Source organism: Canis lupus, chromosome 2, assembly GCF_003254725.2.
Source record: "Canis lupus dingo isolate Sandy chromosome 2, ASM325472v2, whole genome shotgun sequence".
Lineage (NCBI taxonomy): Eukaryota > Metazoa > Chordata > Mammalia > Carnivora > Canidae > Canis > Canis lupus.
Window position 1 is genome coordinate 81,988,390 of NC_064244.1, and position 19,222 is coordinate 82,007,611.

The window sequence follows — 19,222 nt, forward strand, 5'->3', positions numbered from 1 at the left end:
GAACTTCCCATCCAGCCTCTCTCTGAATTCTCACATCATGGAAGGCCTAGAATGTCAATCCTCAGAAGGGACTACAAAGAAGAAAATTTGGTGTGGAGAAATACAAAGAAATAAAAATAGGAATTTAATTTCTAACAACAACAACAAAAAAAAACAACAAGAACGCTCTTCACTCTGCACACTTTTCATGCCGACACATAACATCAAAGGTGTTTTGAGACTTCAAGTACATTTTTATCTGAAGTGCAAAACATAACAATATAAGAGTATCAATCATAAGTACACAGCGAGATAAAACAGTAGCAGAGTAAAGACGTAAAGACACTGATGCGCCCATCCCCCAGCTCAGTGATGGACCAGCGTCAGTGATCCAGGGCCTTCCTGAGCCCCTGCCTGCCTGTAGCACTTCTGTCACCAGAGATTTGTTTCGATGGTTTAACTATTTATAAATGTGATCATACAGTAGGTTTCATTTTATTTTAATCAGGGAATAATCTCATTTTTAACAAAGAAGGTCTTTTTTAAGGATAGGTGGGATGTGGAAGGCTCAGCTCACCATGTTAAATTCGGATAGCCTTTGCCGGTAAACCTTTAAGGTTCTTGGGTGAGTCTCAGAAGGGCATCCTAAGGAGAGTTACAGTAACTAGCGATACATACCCAATCATACATGTCCAACTTCCAAGCTTACCTTCTGCAGAATCTCTCATATTTGCAGAAGCAGAATCTGGCTCGCCTGTCTTCAGCTGCAGGTCGTCAGTTTTGTTTGCTTTGTTTTTACTTTCCTGGGATTTTTTCTTCCCTAAAATACAACATTTATTTATTTATTTACTTACTTACTCACTCACTATTACCCTGAATTCTTGAAAAAGATAATTTCTAATCTAACGACAGCAGTTAATCAGATCAGATTTCTAAAGAAAGGAACAAATGATGAATATGAATACTTTTGTCATGTCAGAGAAAAACAAAACAAAACTATAAACCCTGTATTTTGGGGCATTTATTCCCCTAACAAACTAATAGATCATCTATTCTAGAAAAGTTAAAAATACTGATGTCAGAGGAAAATGAGAGAGATACTTTCAATACCACCCAAATAAGGACTGGCAAGAGTCTGATGATTTGTAAGAAGCATACTGGGGAAAAACAAGGCGGTGTAACTTGGGTCCCTTTTTGTTAAGATATGCTTATCCATAACTGTCAAAGTGAAACACCAAAAGCAGGCTCCACTGAATTGCAAAGGATGCATATTGTGCAGTGGCTCAAATATCAAATGCAGAGTAATTATGAATAATTCACTGTCAAGCCGGCATGAATTCTGAGGGTCCCCAGGGACTCGACTCCAGGTCCAGTACAATTCGGGATTTCATTAACAACTGGAAGAATGGAATTCAGGAAACACTAACTGCATTCCAACCAATACCACAGAGTTCAGGAGGTAAGATTAAAATGCAATGCATCTCTGACAAGCTGGAACAATGAGCTCAGGTCACCAAGATATTCAATATGGATAAGCAATTCTCTAGAAAAGCACTAATACTGGACGTTTGGCAGCTCAGTGTCTTTGGGATTTAACCAGAATTTGTGGCCCCCTTTTTTTTTTAATTTTTTTTTTTTTTTAATTCTAAGTTTCTCTTTCCTGGTAACTTGTTTTTCAGTTTCCAGATACAGAACAGGGTACTCTTCATCTTCCCCAAACATTTCTTTCCCCTCCCGCAATGCTCTCCCCATCAGGCCTCACAGAGCTGTCCTCTTTCAGAACAAGCCTCTTGACACCTTTTTCTCTGAACTAGTAAAATGACAAACTGGAAACCACTCACTGCTCCTGGAAAACAGTATTCTCCGTAACAGAACATCACTACAGAGGAGCAGAATTAACTAAAATATAGATAACACATGAAAATGAGGTGAGACACACAAGTAACATTGAAAAGTTCAGAACGGTTAAAAATGGAAACATCAATTATAAAGTAAATGCTAAATCCTAAAAAAAAGCACCACCAGATTTTGATAAATACTGAAGAGATGAAACAAGGGGGGAGAGTACAAAAAACTCAATAATCGGGCATTTAAATGGTCAGTCTTAAAAAGCAAATTCTAAAATACCATTTTAAATCCCTAGTTCTTCGGTCTGTTAAAAAAAAAGATGCTTTGATGCTTTCTGTCATTATGTAAGAGCTCGCTCAGATAAATTCCTGGTAACACATCCATCCCTCGTTTCCAAAGGCATCTAAAATGGAACTCAGGACACAAACACTTTTCTGAAACCATATTCTGGTGGGAACAGAAGCCGAGAGCTTCTAGGTGGGAGGATTATAATCCAATCCCCTCTGTAAAAGGGAAGGACACAAAAACACCTTTTCACAGGGAAAGAAGTAACCTCCCCCTTGTAATTCTTTTTCCCTTTGTCACCCTAAGGGCACTAAACCTCAATCTGATGACAAGACTCCTGAGGAATTCAACTGTGCTTCAGCAAATTTGAATTCTATCGATTTTCAATCAGTTTTCTTATCCTCACCATGATAGATGCCCTTCCCTGTATGTGTTGCCCAGTCCATATCAGACTACTGGTGGCAAACACTACAAACATAAATGATTACTGGCTACTAACATATAGTTGTTCTAATGCTGCAGTTCATGTCTGTTGAAAACCACGTGAAGGACCCCTAGTGCTCTAGGTTGCTGAAGTCAAAAGTTATATTCCGAAAAGTTCCCTGGATCACAGACACAAAAGTGTTGTAAGACATCAGCGCCACCTCATATACCCCAAAGAGCCCAAGGAATGGCCCTTTCTTACTCTAACTCTCTACTTTGTACAGGTCTGAGCTTTTGAAAGAAGTAAAAAATAGAGATGCAGTATAAGCTTGACCTGTTATGGAAAAATCTTACATACATTTCAAAAAGTCACACTGGGAAATTTAATAGAAAAACAGATGTCAGTTTGTTGTAATACAATCCCGTACAAAAGCAACTCGAAGGGTTTCTGCAACCTTTCAAGTGCTATTATACAAAGCTGGTTAGCAGGTCATACCAAAAACTGGCCTATCTGTAAACAGAGTATTAAATAAGTGAAGTTTCTAGATTTATAATAAAACAGCACAACTGTAATGATACCATTCACCAATACGTATTCAGACTGAAATCACACAACTATCTAAAAGGCCAAAGCACTACTTGAAGTTTCATTCCTTGCCTAAAAGAATATTAAAACACCTTAGCTGATACTGAATGTCAGTTATATACTTCTGGACTCTCCAAACCTAATCAGTGAGAAGGGGCCCCCTCGCCCAACGCCAGGGGCCCTCTTTAAAAAACAAAATTAGGGGGGATCCCTGGGTGGCTCAGCGGTTTAGCGCCTGCCTTTGGCCCAGGGCGCGATTCCGGAGTCCCGGGATCGAGTCCCATGTCGGGCTCCTGGCATGGAGCCCGCTTCTCCCTCTGCCTGTGTCTCTGCCTCTCTCTCCTCTCTCTATGACTATCGTGAATAAATAATAAAAAAAAAAATTTAAAAAAAAAAAATAAAATAAAATAAAAAAAAAAAAACAAAATTAGGAAACCTTGACTCCCTGCCCTGTGAAGAGAAACCACCTGAAGCAGGGACATGAGCATCCTATGCAGAGGGCCACAGGCTGCCTGGGCGTCCCACGAATGATACCCTCTGTCGTGGGGCCTGTCTGATGCACTGGAGGGCGATTAGCAACATCACTGGCCTCCACCCATGAGATGCCAATAGCATTCCAATTTTTAACTGTGAAAACCCAAAGTCTCCAGACATGGCCAAATGTCCGGGGGGGCGGCGGGGGAGTTAGGGTGGGGCGGGAGGCTCTCCCCAGGTTAAGAACCACTGGGCTGAACCAATACAATACAGGCCACGAAAGACATAATCGGGGCTCTGCAGTCTATATACTTAAGAATTTTTTTCAAGTATTGGAATATACTAGTAAACTAGTGATAAAAACAAAAGGACAATTAAACATACTCCCAAGTCCCTTTGGGGAACGCTGACAGACTTAGTTCATCCTGGAAATGAGTCTATCCTAATCTAATTCTCATTCACTCATGAGTTTGAGATTAGCCGACACATGAAATGATCCTCACAATCCTAATCAGAACCACCTAACTAACCCTCGCGTTACTTCCCATCAGGACCGTAGACTAGAGACGAAGGGGCTCTCAAAACCACCTGTCCTGCCTGCTATTTTGAGAGAAAAATGAAGGCCAGGGCCCCAGAGGGACTAAATCATCGGTCTACGGGAGAACAGAAATGAGGGCCCAGGTGTCCCGACTTACACTTAGGCATGCTTGGCGTCACTCACAAAGCCAAACACTGCCATAACAGGACGACAGGTGGGGGAGCCTGCTACATTTCCTTAAATGAGTAAATTTCTCTTCCTGATACTTGGTTTCTATTCTATTTGTCATCCACAAAAAGAGAAAAACAAAAACAAGCCTATAACCAACAACCACCTGTGAGGGCCCTGACCAAGGGGCACGGGGACTTGTCTGTGTCTGTGAGGCAGGAGGCGCCTCGGGCACCCGGCCGGCTGAGCCCGCTGGGAGCCTGGTAAGTACACGTGTGCACTTACCATCAGGTTCCTGAAGGGTCCTACATAGAAGCTACTGCCAGCTGCGTGCTCCACTTGGTCTAAACAAGAAAGATACAGGAATGAAACACCAGGAAAGTGAAATGGAAATGCCAACAAAGAACGTAACGGGGGGACAGGACAAACCTCATGTATCTGAGGAAAAGAAATACACACACAGTTATGAAGAAAACGGAATGAAACAGAAGGGAAAGAGCAGTTACCTACTGCAGCAAGGTTCTCACGCACAAAAAAAAAAAAAAAAAGATTTTAAAAATTTATCTTTAACTGTGTTCTCAGCCACTGACAGGAGGACCTGCTTGGTATACTTACTCTCAGGCCTGTACCACGCCTGCGCTGCAAAACAGATGTTCTTACCACTCACGCACATTCTGCTGAAGACCCGGAAGTCCCCGTCCACGCCTCTCATCTTACAGATATCCAAGGACCAGAGACGGGAAGTCATCTGCCCAAGGTCACATCACTAAATTTGCCCCAGAGCCAGAATGAACCCCCAAGGATGATAGTGCTCAAAGTGTTCTTGCTACTACATTTATGTAATATCAGTAATAACATAATAAAAATATCATATTCTTTACAAAGCATTTTATTTTTATTTTTTTTTTTTACAAAGCATTTTAAAAGAGATTTTATTACAGAGAAAGAACATGTGTGCACATGTGCATTGAGTGGGAGTAGGAGCAGAGAGAGAGAATTCCAAGCAGACTCCCGCTGAGCCGTGGGGCTTGATCCCACAACCCTGAGATCAAGACCTGGGCTGAAAGCAAGAGTCAAATGCTCAACCAACCGAGTGACTCAGGCGCTCCCTACAAAGCACTTTCTTTTTTCAAAAAAAGATTTTGTTTATTTATTCATTAGACACAGAGACAGGCAGAGACACAGGCAGAGGGAGAAGCAGGCTCCCTGCAGGGAGCCCAATGTGAGACTCGATCCCCGGTCTCCAGGATCACGCCCTGGACCAAAGGCAGGTGCTGAACCGCCGAGCCACCCAGGCTGCCCTACAAAGCATTTTCTATGCGTTTGGTTTGAAACCACTTGGTTTCAAGGGCAAATGAAAGAAAACTGCTAGAGACTTCCACTGCATTTATAGAAAAGGAACAAGAATAGAATTGGAGTGCAGATCTTTTTCCCATTTCAATTTTATCTGATGTCAGACACACTGATCAGTCAATAGCACAGAACCTCGATCTAAGCAAATATGATTCACCATTACACAGTACCAATAAAATTGGGCTTTCTAGTGAAATAGCTACCATACAGAGAAGTCCAACAGTCATAATGACCACTTTTTAAAGATAATGTCTAGCATTATACCTCCGGAGCCTGAGATGCAAGTTGCGAAATCAAAATTGCCTAAAGCATCACATAAATAATTTAACCTAGGTCTGGACTGTGTTCTACTAGTCTAATAAAACTGGTCAAACACTAGGAAATTCTAGAGAATAATGTTTCACTTAAAAATGCACAGGCTTTAGAGAAAACACAAAATTCTAGAAGGCGTGCTCAAGTTACATTAAAAATTCATCACAAGAGTGAAGGCTCACACATTTCGTGATTTAAGTGAATTAAATTTAGAAACCTATGTAACTAACTCAACATGCGCCACCTCCTCACTGGGGAGCGACTCAACTCCCAAGGTATAAAATCAGAATTCAGTGCTAGCCCACAGGAGCAGGCCTATCTGCACTTTGCGTAGGGAGCTCACCACCTTTCTCAGATACACGGTTGATTCCACACCAGGTGAGGCCCCATCTCTGAGCCTCCACCAGAAAAGGTCATCGAAAACATGAGCTGCCCTGAACAGGAGCCGCCACAAACTCCCAGAAGAACCCCCAGAGGAACCCCTGAAGGACAGGCTGTACCTGCTGCCTCCAGTGCCTCGCCTTTCACTGAGCCCTTCATCCCAGCAGCTGCGCCTCCATCCACAACTACCCGCTGGAGCCCCACTTTGCACGGTTAACTCTGGCCTTGTGACAACAAAACCCCACATTCGCCCCAGGTTTCCCCTCTGCATCTGACAGTTTCATGGGCCTGAACAATCCTCAGATTCTCTCCCCCAGCCTTGGGACACCTCCATCTACCATCTCCTCCTTCTGTTAGCATTCTTTCATGAGATCCTCCTCTTCTCCCTGCCCTCCACTGAGAGGGTCCCTCAGAGGGAAGGTGAAGACTGGACGCTTTCATACAAGGTTGAAGAAAGGCCAAGCCCAGAGCACATCTTAGAGAACAAAACAGACATGGGATACAGGAACAATGGGCTTCATTAAAAGGGAAGAGAGAAGAACCTTAAGATTTGAAGCAGAAGGAGCCTCAAAGGTGGCCTTATCTGCTCCCCAAACTCCACAAACATGCCTCTTGAAGCTTTATCTCATTATAGGAGTTGCCTAAAATCTCACAGCAAGTTGGTAGCAAAACCGGGACTTTTATTCCCATTCTATTTACTACTCTGTCCACTGTGTTCTAGAGGCCTTGCTATGAGTGATACGTTCTAGGCCCTAATTCTTTCACCCTTAATGAAGATAATTAAGGGCGCCATCTGCACTGCAGGCAAGTTTGAGAAACTTATCATAAAAACAAAGTCGGCATACAGCTTTTCAAATTTCTGAAAGCAAGGCTGTAGCTTTTATGACAGCAGCACTCAGAACGCCAGCTTTAGGGGGAGGTCAGCATTCCATGGGCAAGGTGAAAGGTTTGGCTGGGAGAAAAGCATAAGGTTCAGGGGCGCCTGGCTGGCTCAGTCGGTAGGGCACATGACTCTTGATCTCAGGGTTGTGAGTTCAAGCCCCACACTGGGCGTGAAGCCAACCTAAAATAATCAATTAAAAATATTAAAAGCATAAAGTTCATGTTAAATGACTTCTTTACAGGATTAAAACACATGCACGCGCGCGCACACACACACACACAATCTCTAACCGCAAAGAGAGGAAGGGGCATCGATGGATGACGGCAAAGTCACAGGCTGAGAGAATGACGGTGATGTGATGTTCGTGGGAGCTGGGAACGGGGCAAAGAGTCAGACCCCAGCACCGCCTTCTGTCTGGGGGTGGGTAATGTTCTGCAGTTGGTGTGAGGAGTACAGAGGAAAGAAGCTGGAAACATATACGAAAATTACGTTTTCTACAGGAAAGTAACAGTCCATTTCAATTACTTTAATGTATGTTTAAAAAATCCAGAAGACGACGGACTCAGTAGGGTCAGCAGAGGTCCCGGTCAGATCGAGCGGGTGCCTGGGCAGCTGGACTGAAGTGAGAGCGGAGCCTCGGAAACCATGGCCAGAGAGGCTCCCCCGGAGGTCAGCCCAGCGGCACCCGGACGGGGTGTGTCCATCAGCTGCTACAGCTGCCCAAGGGGACACTGGGGGAAGACGAGCCACTCCAAGCCCAGTCCCAGCGCTCCAGCTGTTTGCAAGAGAACATTATGAAGTGGCAAGACGTCGTGCAGCAACTGGTTTTCATGAAAGTAACAGGCAATACGTTTTCTATATGTTTCTTTTATACTTAAAATAGCTTTTATACTTAAAATAGCTTGAAAACGTACCTGACTGTAAAAAAATTCTGTTAAGCAGCTTGGGCATAATTTCAACCTTTTTCTGTAGTTAAACTCGCCAAGAGAGCTGTCTGTAATCCTGGAGGCAAATTATAAAAATAAAACCTCTCTGGTTTTAAGTTGCTCATAGTATTAAAACAGGACTCTAGGCTTTGCTTCCAACAGAAACAATGGAAAAGCTCTGGATTTTTCAGTGCCTCAGATCCCAGTGTAAATTCCTAGGATGCTTGCATCGCGTGGGGGGGGGGGGGGGGGGCACACAGTCTTTGCCCCTGTGGAGGGTCTGGCCCACAAGTCTTCCACATGCTAGGCTGATGGAAGGAACAGCAAGGATCCCATCTGAAGGGAGCTTTTAATTTCTCTAAAAAAGGCTTTTAGTGGCTTTGTCTGGATAATTCCAAATACCAGAAAAGGCTCCCCAAATAAACTTTAATAAATTCAAATGAAGAAAGCATTAAATTTCCTTACGCTCTTTGGAACCTCAAAGTCTTGCGGCATGAATAAAATGATTTGAGAGGCTAACTCAATACCTCTGAAACCTAAACAAGCTGCCAGCCTGTTCTACTTCGTAATTATTTTAATTTCTAGGGTTCTTCTCATTGATCTTCAATAGCTTTTATTTTACAGGGGAAAAAAATGTATCTAAAGTCTGAAAACCATGCATATAAAATGTGAGTTGGCAACTACACATTAACTCCAGTTCCAGCGTCAGTCCCCCGAGGCCAAACGAACAGAGACGGGGAGCTAGGTAGGGAGGTGGTGTGTGGCCTGTGCCTGGCAACCCCCTAACACGGAGCACTCGGCCACACCCTAGAGCATTGGTTATCCTCAGCTAAAGGGAAAGACATTTCTGATAAATTTTACAATGCTACATCCTGATGAATTAACTGTGAAACTGAGATTAAAAATACTTTCAGGAAGTAAAATCTAGATATAAATCTGAGAGAAGACACAAAGACAACACTTAAAATCATCATCTACATTTGTTTCCCCAAAAATGCTCAGAGAAACAGCAGTCAAGCCATACCACCAACGAAGGTATGATACCTGTTTATGTGTTCGTATTTTCTCATTTTTCTAGATGGACATTTGGTTATATTGTACAAAAAACAAATGAATAAATTATCTCTGAAAGAAATACCTAACAAAGGGAAAATTAATGAGGCAACTGAAAACGGCCACTATTGGTTGAGATTAATACATGCAATTTTATAACAGTACAATTTGGAAAAGGTCTCAATGGTCTACTCTGCCTACACAGCAGAAAGTCCTGAGGTGCTCCCTCTGTTCCCTATCTCCTACCTGTATAGCTTAGTCTAAGTGTCTAGAAAAAAAAAAAATCAACATTCACAACAGATACACAGTTAAAGGGGGTGTAAAACAGAAAAGACACTAGTAAACAGCCGACACTGCTCAAGCATTCCAGTTACCGATGCTAACCTTCTGGCGGGTCGTTTCAACTCTCTTCTTCCCTGTGCATCACGTTTACTACAAACAAAAATTTAACTTCCCTCCTCCTTTTGAGCAGCCATGCACTTGTATTCTTTTTCTTGTTTTACCGCACTTGCTTATTTTTATCCATCATTATTTAAATCAAAAGTATAATTTAAATAACCATACTGAATGCCTCCCAGGTATAAACGAAGGGTCAATGTGCTGGCAGGCACCCGTGATAATCATGAGAGTACTGTTTCCTGGCTTTTATTTTGCTTCTCCTGAAAGTGTGAAATTAATGTGCCACGTTTTGATAGAGCTTTAAGAAACAGATTATAAAAATGAGACAATCTACAGAGACTCTAAACTATTCATCATTTGGATCTACCATGGGATACTTATTTTTATTCCAGTATAATTTTTAAGACTATCCATCACTACTGCTAAGCAATCTCATTCTCTTCTTTCTGAGACCTCAACTGTCTTCTGGCCTCCTCCACATCTGCGGATGTACCTCTATCAGAGCTTATAAACAGATGCATCACCACTCCACCAGGGAAGAGCTAAGACCTCTGGAGACTTTTATGCATGCGCACAGACCAGCATACATTTGCCCACTCTGATAACTCAGAATGGTGTCTTTCAGACTCAAGCAGAGAAGGAACTAAAATGTATTCTCCTCATAATTATTTTTTAAGACACAAATTACATTTAAATTCAAGATTTTTTCTAAGATCTGCACCTAAAAACAAGATTATACCAGATAATACAACTCACACTCAGATGCACCGGCCTGTTATCAGAGTCCAATTCATGCCAGATTAGAATTTTTCCCTCTACACACTTTGTAAAGTTTCTGGAACCATGGTGAAGCAGAAGTATTTTGATTTTTCTGGGGTGCCTATTATCCACAAAGCACTCTGTTAAGAGCTATGGGGAATACATACATACATATAATATATATATATATATATATATTTGTGTGTGTGTATATATAGATAGATAGATAGATATAAATATAGCTACAGATATAGTAGATATGACTACAAAGCTGTCTGCCCCAAAGGAATTTAAAGTTGAAGTTATACCCAACTTTGTGAAAAGCAAGTCCCTTTGCAGAAAGGCCCTACCTGATGTCAACAAGAAGCAAATATTGAATAGAAAAGATGTTCAAGAGAAACTGAATCTCATTAAAAATAAAAAGAAGGGAGAGGAAAGAAGAGGGAGGAAGAAAACAGGAAGGAAGGAAAAAGGCAGGCCAGGGAGGTGGGGAGAGGGAGGGGATAAAGTAAATCTCCATCCAGCCAGGTAAAGCAAGGACGCAGGCCAACTGGGGCCCTCCTCGGGAGAGCAGCTGTGGAACCCCAGCACTGACAGGACTATGCCTGCCACATTATCCTGAGTTGATGCTTCTCTCTTTCACCAACACGGAGGTAAAATAACGCCCCCCAGGGAACAAAGAAGCCTAGGAGCAAGGTCTCACCAAGGACGAGGATTTTAAACTGCTGCCTCCTAGGCTCCCTCTCATGCCAGTCACTCCTTTCACCTGTTCCCAAAAGGTCCCTGTGGCCCCAGAGTCATAATCTTTCCTGAAAACAGCTGGCCCCAACGAAATGAGACTCTGGAATGGGCTCTTCTGTCTCTCCCCAGTGTTGGGGTGGTACTCTGAATAAAACAGTTCTCCAAAAAAAAAATAAATAAATAAAACAGTTCTCCAGGGACACAAACCCAGAAAAATTGAAAGTCACAAAACTAAAACTATATTGTGCAGCCTTGGGCCATGATCTGATCAAGGAGACACCATCCCGGTTAAGGCAGACAGGAACTATAATAGACACTAGTGACAACTACCTGATACAGGAATCAGGAGGAGTAAATCAGACAATGCATAAAAAGAACTTTGCACAGTGCCTGACACAGTCCCAACTGATTCAATAGAATCAATTGTTTGTAAGGATTACCCACAGTAGATTCTACTAAACAAATTACAGAAACCCCATGCCTACAAGCCTAAATTGTCAGCATATGTTCCTTCTTAGGAAGACAATGACATTCTGCTTCCATTAACAATTCCAAATTCATCCATTTGTTTTTGTTCATTTGTTCTCCAGTGATTCCCACGATCCCACCCAGATATCACTATGAAGATGTACATGTCCAATGAGGACACAAGTTCAAACACTCACTAATGCCCCCACCAATATATAGTCATGCTCTAACAGAAGCTCTGAGTATACTTCAGCTTTTTAAATCTTTAACCTACTGATTTTATTACTTCTCACCAACTGTCTAAACATAACAGCTCACTTAGTGGTTTCTTAATCTTTTGGGAAATCTCTGAAAGTCAGGCAACACACCTAAGGCTCCTCCTCTCCAGGTAATCAGAAAGAGACACAACCATTCTAGGAGGCTCACGGACCTCTGTGTCGCAGAGTCCAGCTGTAAGTTCACCACACATGAGTACTGAGGGGTGTACCTGTATGATTCCCCAAAACAGACCCCAATCCTTAGAGTGTTCAATAAAAAATGGTGCACAGCAAATCAGGACATCTGTTTCCTTAAAAAGGTTCTTTTCCTTTAAAGTCGGTATTGTTGGCTTCATCGGTAACTTGTAAGAAAATGGCTCTTTCACATTTTTGTTTTTTCCTGACTGCACAACCAGAAACATGTAAAATTACAGATTTCCTAATCTGGCATGTGCAGCATGGAAATTGCTCCCACAGTTACCTTCAGGGTTGTCTGATAACTTAATGTCTAAGGAAATGTATCCAAAATTCATCCAAAATGTCAACCACACAAAATTCGGTCACAACAGCATGGTAGTCGTAAGTGGTTTGGACCACACAGGTAAAACAGAAGAACAGAAGAAAACAGTAAACCTTCATTTGGGCAACAAGCAAACAGTCAAACATGTTTACTTCTGCCCAGGCACATGCAAGAAATCAAATTCCAGGAGCTATCTAATCCACCAATCTATGTAACCACAGGTGTCCCAGTTTGAGTAACTAACTAGTAAAACAAGACAGCTTTTAAGAGAGAAGCAGGTCTCTAGCACAGGAGGAGTTTTCTAATGCCACGATGTGTACCTAGATGCAGATCCAAAGACCGTCTTAGCTCTTACCTATTTTCAATCTACTTAATTCACTTTATGTCATCAAACCAAAATAAGACGTTGGAACTATTCCTTTAATTTTTCGGAAGTGCCACAATAAGCCAAAGAATGGAGAGCGTTACCACAGAGCTAATTTTGCCGGTGCCCACCAATTATAATGGGATGGAACAAGGTCGGTGTGCCGGGCGTATTCCTACAAGGCTCTCATTTAATGCTCAGTGCAATCCTGCAAGGCAGATCTCATCCCCACTTTACAGACTTGTAAACTGAAGATCAAAACTTTAGAATAACCTGTCCAAAGTCATCCTATTAACCGGTGGAGCTGGGATATGAATCTGGCCTCATACTTCCAAGCTCCCAGAACTCAAACGTATAGCTGAGTCAGCAGTTTTTCCCTTCTCTCCTCCTCACAACAGAGACACAACGCACCTTTCAGGCTCATTTTAAACAGGCTATCCATTTCCAAAGTACTGGTCATGTTGCATTTAATAGAAAGGCAATAACGAAACTCAGGCAATATACTCATGTATATTGTGTATTTCTTTAGCACAGAAACTAGAAATTGGAGGGAGCACCGACCTAATCATTCTCTGTGAAAACAAAGCTTACCAATTCTGTGTATTTTCTGACAACTGCCCATGAGATTTAGGAAATCCTCTCACTCTAAAACTGATGAGGGCCACAAAGAGTGGTAAGCATCACTTTTTCTCAATATTTTCTACACTTTAGTGCAACCATAAATTGAATTGATATTGGCGCACACGCAGCAATTTACATTTTATATCCTCCATTCTTGAACGTATAATTTTGATGGAATCAAAACTACAAATATCAAGCTTAACACCCAAATTGATCTTGTTATCAACTACATGATCACAAGCAGCAAGGAAGATATTTCCTGTGACAATATATTTAGGAACTAATCAAACTGCTTAACCAAGCAAATTTGGGATTTTAACCCTCTTGTTCAAAAATCCAACCAAGATTGAGACTGTATCTAATTATTTCTTTTTATTATTTGTTTGGAATGCCAAGGAGAGGAAAACTATAACTTCAACTCCAAGGTTAATCCTACAAAAATTATAATCCACAAATTATAACTGCAGGAGGAGAGTGCCCCATGTGCAAACAGCCAGCACCAGGCTGCCTGCAGCATAAACCTGGTAGAGAGGAAATGTAGACTTCGGTCTGTGCTGATGCCAACATTAATATGCTCACAGAGAAGGTACCGCCAGAGGCAGGAGGTGGAGGTGGAAGGCCTCATTCCTCACAGGGATCCTCAGACATTCTGCCTAAAACCAGCAGTCACTTGACTACACAGAGAAACGTGGTCTAAAAAATCCCATGTTAAAAACAAAAATACAGAACCAGAAAGGCATATTCTACACCTCCAACTGGCAAGAGAATGAAAACTGAAATGAAAAAGTCAAACAGTAAAATAAATAAATAAATAAATAAATAAATAAATAACAAAAGGCACAGGAATTTGCATTGTTGCCCATTCTAAACTGCACTGCAACTTCAAACACTGCATAGGATTGGTTTTGGGGTTCTAAACAGGGGTGAACAAACCAGTTTGTCTTCATTTTTGTGGCATGTGGTGGCTCAGGAAATCTACAAAAGACTGCCCCAATAGGAAGGATTAGAAGTACAAGGGGAAAGACTATTTATCACCTCAGCTTTAAGAGAAATGGGGGGGGGGGGGGGGGGGGGGAGGGCGGCAGTAGCCTAAGTAGGTACTTACTGGTTTTCTTTTTAACCAAAGCAAAGATAATTCTCCACAACTACATATAACATACAGTAGTTAATTTACTAAGGATGAAATTAGGTTTGGGTCATTCAGACACATTAAATTATTAAGAACATATAAAATGGAAATGTTTTCCAAGTATCAAATTAGCAAACATTTTAGATGTCCTAACCTCAGAAACTGGTGTTGTTATAGGTCACACACATACAATATCATTATTTTATCATTAGGATAAATCTCTGGCTTCCAAAACTACTTAAAGACTGTGTATATTAAAATATATTGATATATAATACTTAACTATACATGTACCAGCTTAGTATGAAAATTCCCATCATAAAAGATTTCTAACTTTCAGGGTCTTGCCCACAAAAATGGGAAGAGGAACTAGTTACAGCAGAGGATTCAGAATGCTGAGAATTTTCATCCTACCCATAATCCCTCAGAACATTTTCTTAATTGTATGTGCCAAGTTTTAACCTTTTAAAACAAAGCTATCTCCTAATATTTAGGGGAAAGGATAGAACAGAAAGGAAATTGCTTTTGGAAAATGAAAGCACGGATCACTAGGCGGCGGAGGTTCTGTCCAGTTGGCCCTGTGTTTGAGGCATGGGGGTGGAGGGTTCATGACCTCAGTTAAAGACTAAATCTTTAAGAAATGGAGTAAAAACAAAACAAAAAAAACTCTTATTAAAAGCTTGAAATAGAAAAGGCCATATTACGTTTTGCTACAAATTCAAGAAGTTTCAAAAAAGTTTCAACACTTTTTACATATTCCAAAGACTCTACAGCGGGGTAAATACAATTAAGGAATCAACCCCTGCCCCTCATGAGGAAAAATCACTAGTGCACAAAGGCAGGTTAGGGCAGCTCCTTCCTCCTTGTTTTTTTTCATGCTTTTCCTCCTGAATGAGTCAAGCCCCTAGAATAGGAACGGCTTTAAGAGCAAACAAAACCTCTTAACAAAGTGCTGCTTCTAACAGTTCAAATGAGCTCCAGTTAAAGGAACAGATAAAAATTAAAGAGCCAACAGCCCCCCCAATAAACACTTTGACAAAACAAAAAGACAAAATCCCTACCATTTTTTGGTGTCACATCATAAGAGTGATAGAAACTAGCAAGCATGATTTATTCCACAGCAAATCAGCACTGCACTTACCACCTGTTTCTACACCTAACTTCTGGAGTGTATGTAAATTAAAGTATGTTCATGATCTGTAACATTCAGCTTAAGAAAGTTTCCAAAATTTTATTGTAGTCAGTGGAACAGTCCAGTTATTCTCAACACAAGAACACTGGTACCGGGCAGCCCGGGTGGCTCGGCGGTTTAGCACCGCCTTCAGCCCAGGGCGTGATCCTGGAAACCCGGGATGGAGTCCCAGCTCGCACTCCCTGCACGGAGCCTGCTTCTCCCTCTGCCTGTGTCTCTGCCTCTCTCTGTGTGTGTCTCAAATAAAATTAAAAAAAAAAAAAAAAAAAAAAGAACACTGGTACAGAGAAGGAAGCCCAACATCATGGTCTTCTTGAGATCACAAGGAAGACAAAGCGCAAGAGCTCCCTGGTCCTAGAAGTGCCTTCCCCTGCCGTCCGCACTGCAGAGGGACTTAGGCCAGGCCAACGTCTCACTCTGCGGCTTCTAAACAGATTTCAAAAATAACATAAAACTTAAGAAAAATGAAATATTCAGAAGAAGCCCAAACCAACAAATGCCATTAAAAAAAAAACACTTAACAGACGAAGGCTAACAAGGGACAAAAATGTAACCTAACAGTGTTTTTAAGAACTGTTTCTTTGAGGTGCTCAAAGGAATACAATAAATCTATTCAATCCATAAACCCCCAAGGCAAAAATAACTGAAGGCATTAGTTCTCACCATAAGTTAGCTTTCTAATACCAAAGGCTTCACTTAATCACACTGCCTTATTATTTAGGATTAAAGTGGGCAATTCTACAGTGAGTAGTGAAAATTCATCTTGGCTAATTACTAGAGCCTTATAAAACACTGCTACTTACTCAGTATGACTGTCCTACTCAGAAACATTATGAATAAAAACTGGAGTTAGGCAGACAAGACGAAGCCAAATAACGTGGGAGCCAGGTGGACTTGGGCCAACCATGTAAAGGGAGATCAGGAGCCTCCTGACCTTGCAGCACTACGAGCAGGGAGCATCGTCAACGCTGTGGATGGAGCACAAAGCACAGCGCCAGGCACACGCGAGACATGCCAACGAGTAACTGCTGTTCACGCTCACCCTCAACAGAAAGCAGTGATCCATCACAGAGTGATAGGATGTGCAGGAAGCGTCCAATCACGAGATGTGTCCGCATCACAATATACCATAAGGAATGAATTCAACCCAGAACTCTTGTATCGCCTGACACTGGTTTAATCGGAGTGCTAATAAAGAAAAACGGCTGCTTTCAGTATTCATCATTCTCACTCCGAGGAACAACAGTAGCCTTTGCAAGTAACTCTCGCTTCTCTTGTCATTCACATTCCCTGAACTGTGTCAACCAAATTATTAAGATTAATGAAATCAAACTTTAGAACTGTCCTTGGCAGCCTGTGAAGTATGGACAGGTCACATGAGTGCCAACACGACCAGGCTAGGCTAGCCTAGCCTAGCCTATCTGCAACCCCAACTGACCGACCTTTCTTTCAGCCTAACGTATGGAGAACGTGCGTCACGGTGCCCTGGGAGTGTTCACCCAAGTCCTCACTTCTTCACAGGCAACCTCAATAAACTCCTTTCTGTAATTCTACTAAGTTCATGTGTGTAGCAGCCCCTCTGTAAACCAGAACAGGAAACCACCTAGGGAAAGGAAGCACTCAATGAGTTTTAAAAACAATTAATCCATAATTCTGAAAAAAGAACTCAGTACTCCTATTTAGGGAAAGCACTGAAGATTGCATTTGGTTTCTGTTTACTTTCAAATTACAACCAAGTTTTTAAAAAATCAACTAAACGAGTTTGTACCCACTACATTAACGGTCTCACATTTTTTCTTTTAGAAAATTTAATCATGATCAAACCTATTTTCTGCATTTGGCTCACCTTCCAATTTACATATGAGCAGGAGAATCAGAATAACAGCCTAACTATATACTCAGTCACAATGCTTAAAGCAGTTTTTAATCATGGCATGTATCAGGATTTTTCCCAAGTTCATCCACTGAACTACAGTTGAAAAATGCACAAAATGCTTTGAAAAATTTTAGTAAATCCATATAATTTCCCTATGAATAAGTTATACACAGCAAACATCAAAGGCACAAAACTATTTAGGCACTAAATTTGAAGTCAGAAAAGCATCAGAAGTAGAATTAGAAATAAAAAAAAAAAATCCCATCTCCTACTGCTGAAAAAATATCAAAACTGTATCAAGCTTTCATTTTTTAAAAAAAGACTTTATTTATTTATTTATTCATGAGAGACACAGAGAGAGGCAGAGACACAAGCAGAAAGGGAAGCAGGCTCCATGCAGGGAGCCCGCCGCGGGGCTCGATCCCAGGACTCCAGGATCACGCCCTGGGCCAAAGGCAGACGCTCAACTGCTGAACCACCCGGCATCCCTGTATCAAGCTTTAAAAAACAGAGCACCACCACAGCAGCGTGGATCAACCTGGCAGGCAACCATCAGAGATGGGACCCAACACTCTGCAAAGGCCAACACTCAGCGAGAGGGAAGTGAAAGCTACAGTGGGAACCAACCAAGACTGCTCTCTTGGGTCCAACCCGACAGGTTAGTGCTGGGGCGGCATTTCCACAGGAACGTCACGACCTCCAACCACCCCACGCCCCGCTCCAGCACCTGTGAACCAGAACCACTGCAGAGTGTCCTACAAGGAAGGGGGCACAGGACCTGCCCAACAGGTGCCCAGAAGGTTCAGGGCCCAAGGGCCTCACCCTCAGGCACCACGGCCAGGCCTCTGCCCTTCAGCTTTGGCCAAGGAGCCACAAAAAGAGCCGTCGTCGTCAGCTGCTATGGGAGACTAGGACACCAAACACCACCAAAGCACCCGTTCTCAGCTTGCATCCTGTAATCCTAACTTTAAAGGGAACTGGTGTTGTCATGTCTGCTGCTGCAGCCCACCCCACGGACAAGCGGACAAAAAGCAGCATATTCTGCAGAAGAAAAAGCATAGAAAACCTGGACTCAAGTTCTGACTCTGCCATCCACCAGCCGTGAGTTCCGACAGTTTCACCAAGCTGGCTAAGTGTCCATCTCCTCATCTGGAGGTGGTGTGCGCACCGCAGCAGCAGAGGCTGCGCGGAACACCCACGGGAGAGTGCCCAGCACTGCTCCGGGCTACTGACCCCGCCCGGCTGGAGCACCGCACACCTCTGTCCCCTAGCACCCTCTCCACTGCCACCAGAGCCTCCTGCTGCACCTGTCTTCTACCTGTTGTCCAGCAGGGACCTGTGACCTCCCATGTCCCTCCAACTTTTTCCTTCCCCAGCTCGTCCAAGGTCTTTCCTTCTTCTCTTCCTCAGAATCCTTCACAGGAGTCCTCCCCACCGTGCTCTGCTTTGTCACTGCAATGCAGCATGTCCCCTCTCCCAGGGGGTTCCTGCCTACCCCTCCCTACCATGGGCCCCAAACACACATAAACTCGAACACCTAGGAAGCCTGACCTGCACTGAGCTACATTAAGATGGGCGGTAAGCTCCTCCCTGGACCTTTTCCCTCCCAATCCAGCCACTGAGTGGAGCGCCTGATAGAGAAGGGGCCTGTGCGTCCACTTGGAGACCTGAGTTTCATGATACAAAA

General features: G+C 42.5%; 1 protein-coding gene across 14 annotated transcripts in view; it reads right to left on the reverse strand.

The window, feature by feature from the left end:
• Positions 1 to 19,222, reverse strand: part of PRDM2 (PR/SET domain 2) — a 120,637-nt gene that overhangs the window by 41,750 nt on the left and 59,665 nt on the right. For 9 of the 14 annotated variants that reach the window (XR_007409260.1, XR_007409265.1, XR_007409264.1 and 6 more), the window contains one exon: positions 689 to 799. The exons of 2 other annotated variants lie outside the window; for them this stretch is intronic. Coding sequence is in view for 9 of the 12 variants with exons in the window: in XM_049107100.1 (XP_048963057.1) it covers positions 689 to 799 (111 nt within the window). In the remaining 3 variants the exon portion in view is untranslated. Of the gene's footprint in view, positions 1 to 688; positions 800 to 4,586; positions 4,646 to 7,520; positions 7,537 to 19,222 lie in introns of those variants that run through there. 3 more of the 14 variants (XM_049107106.1, XM_049107113.1, XM_049107117.1) reach the window with 2 other exon arrangements.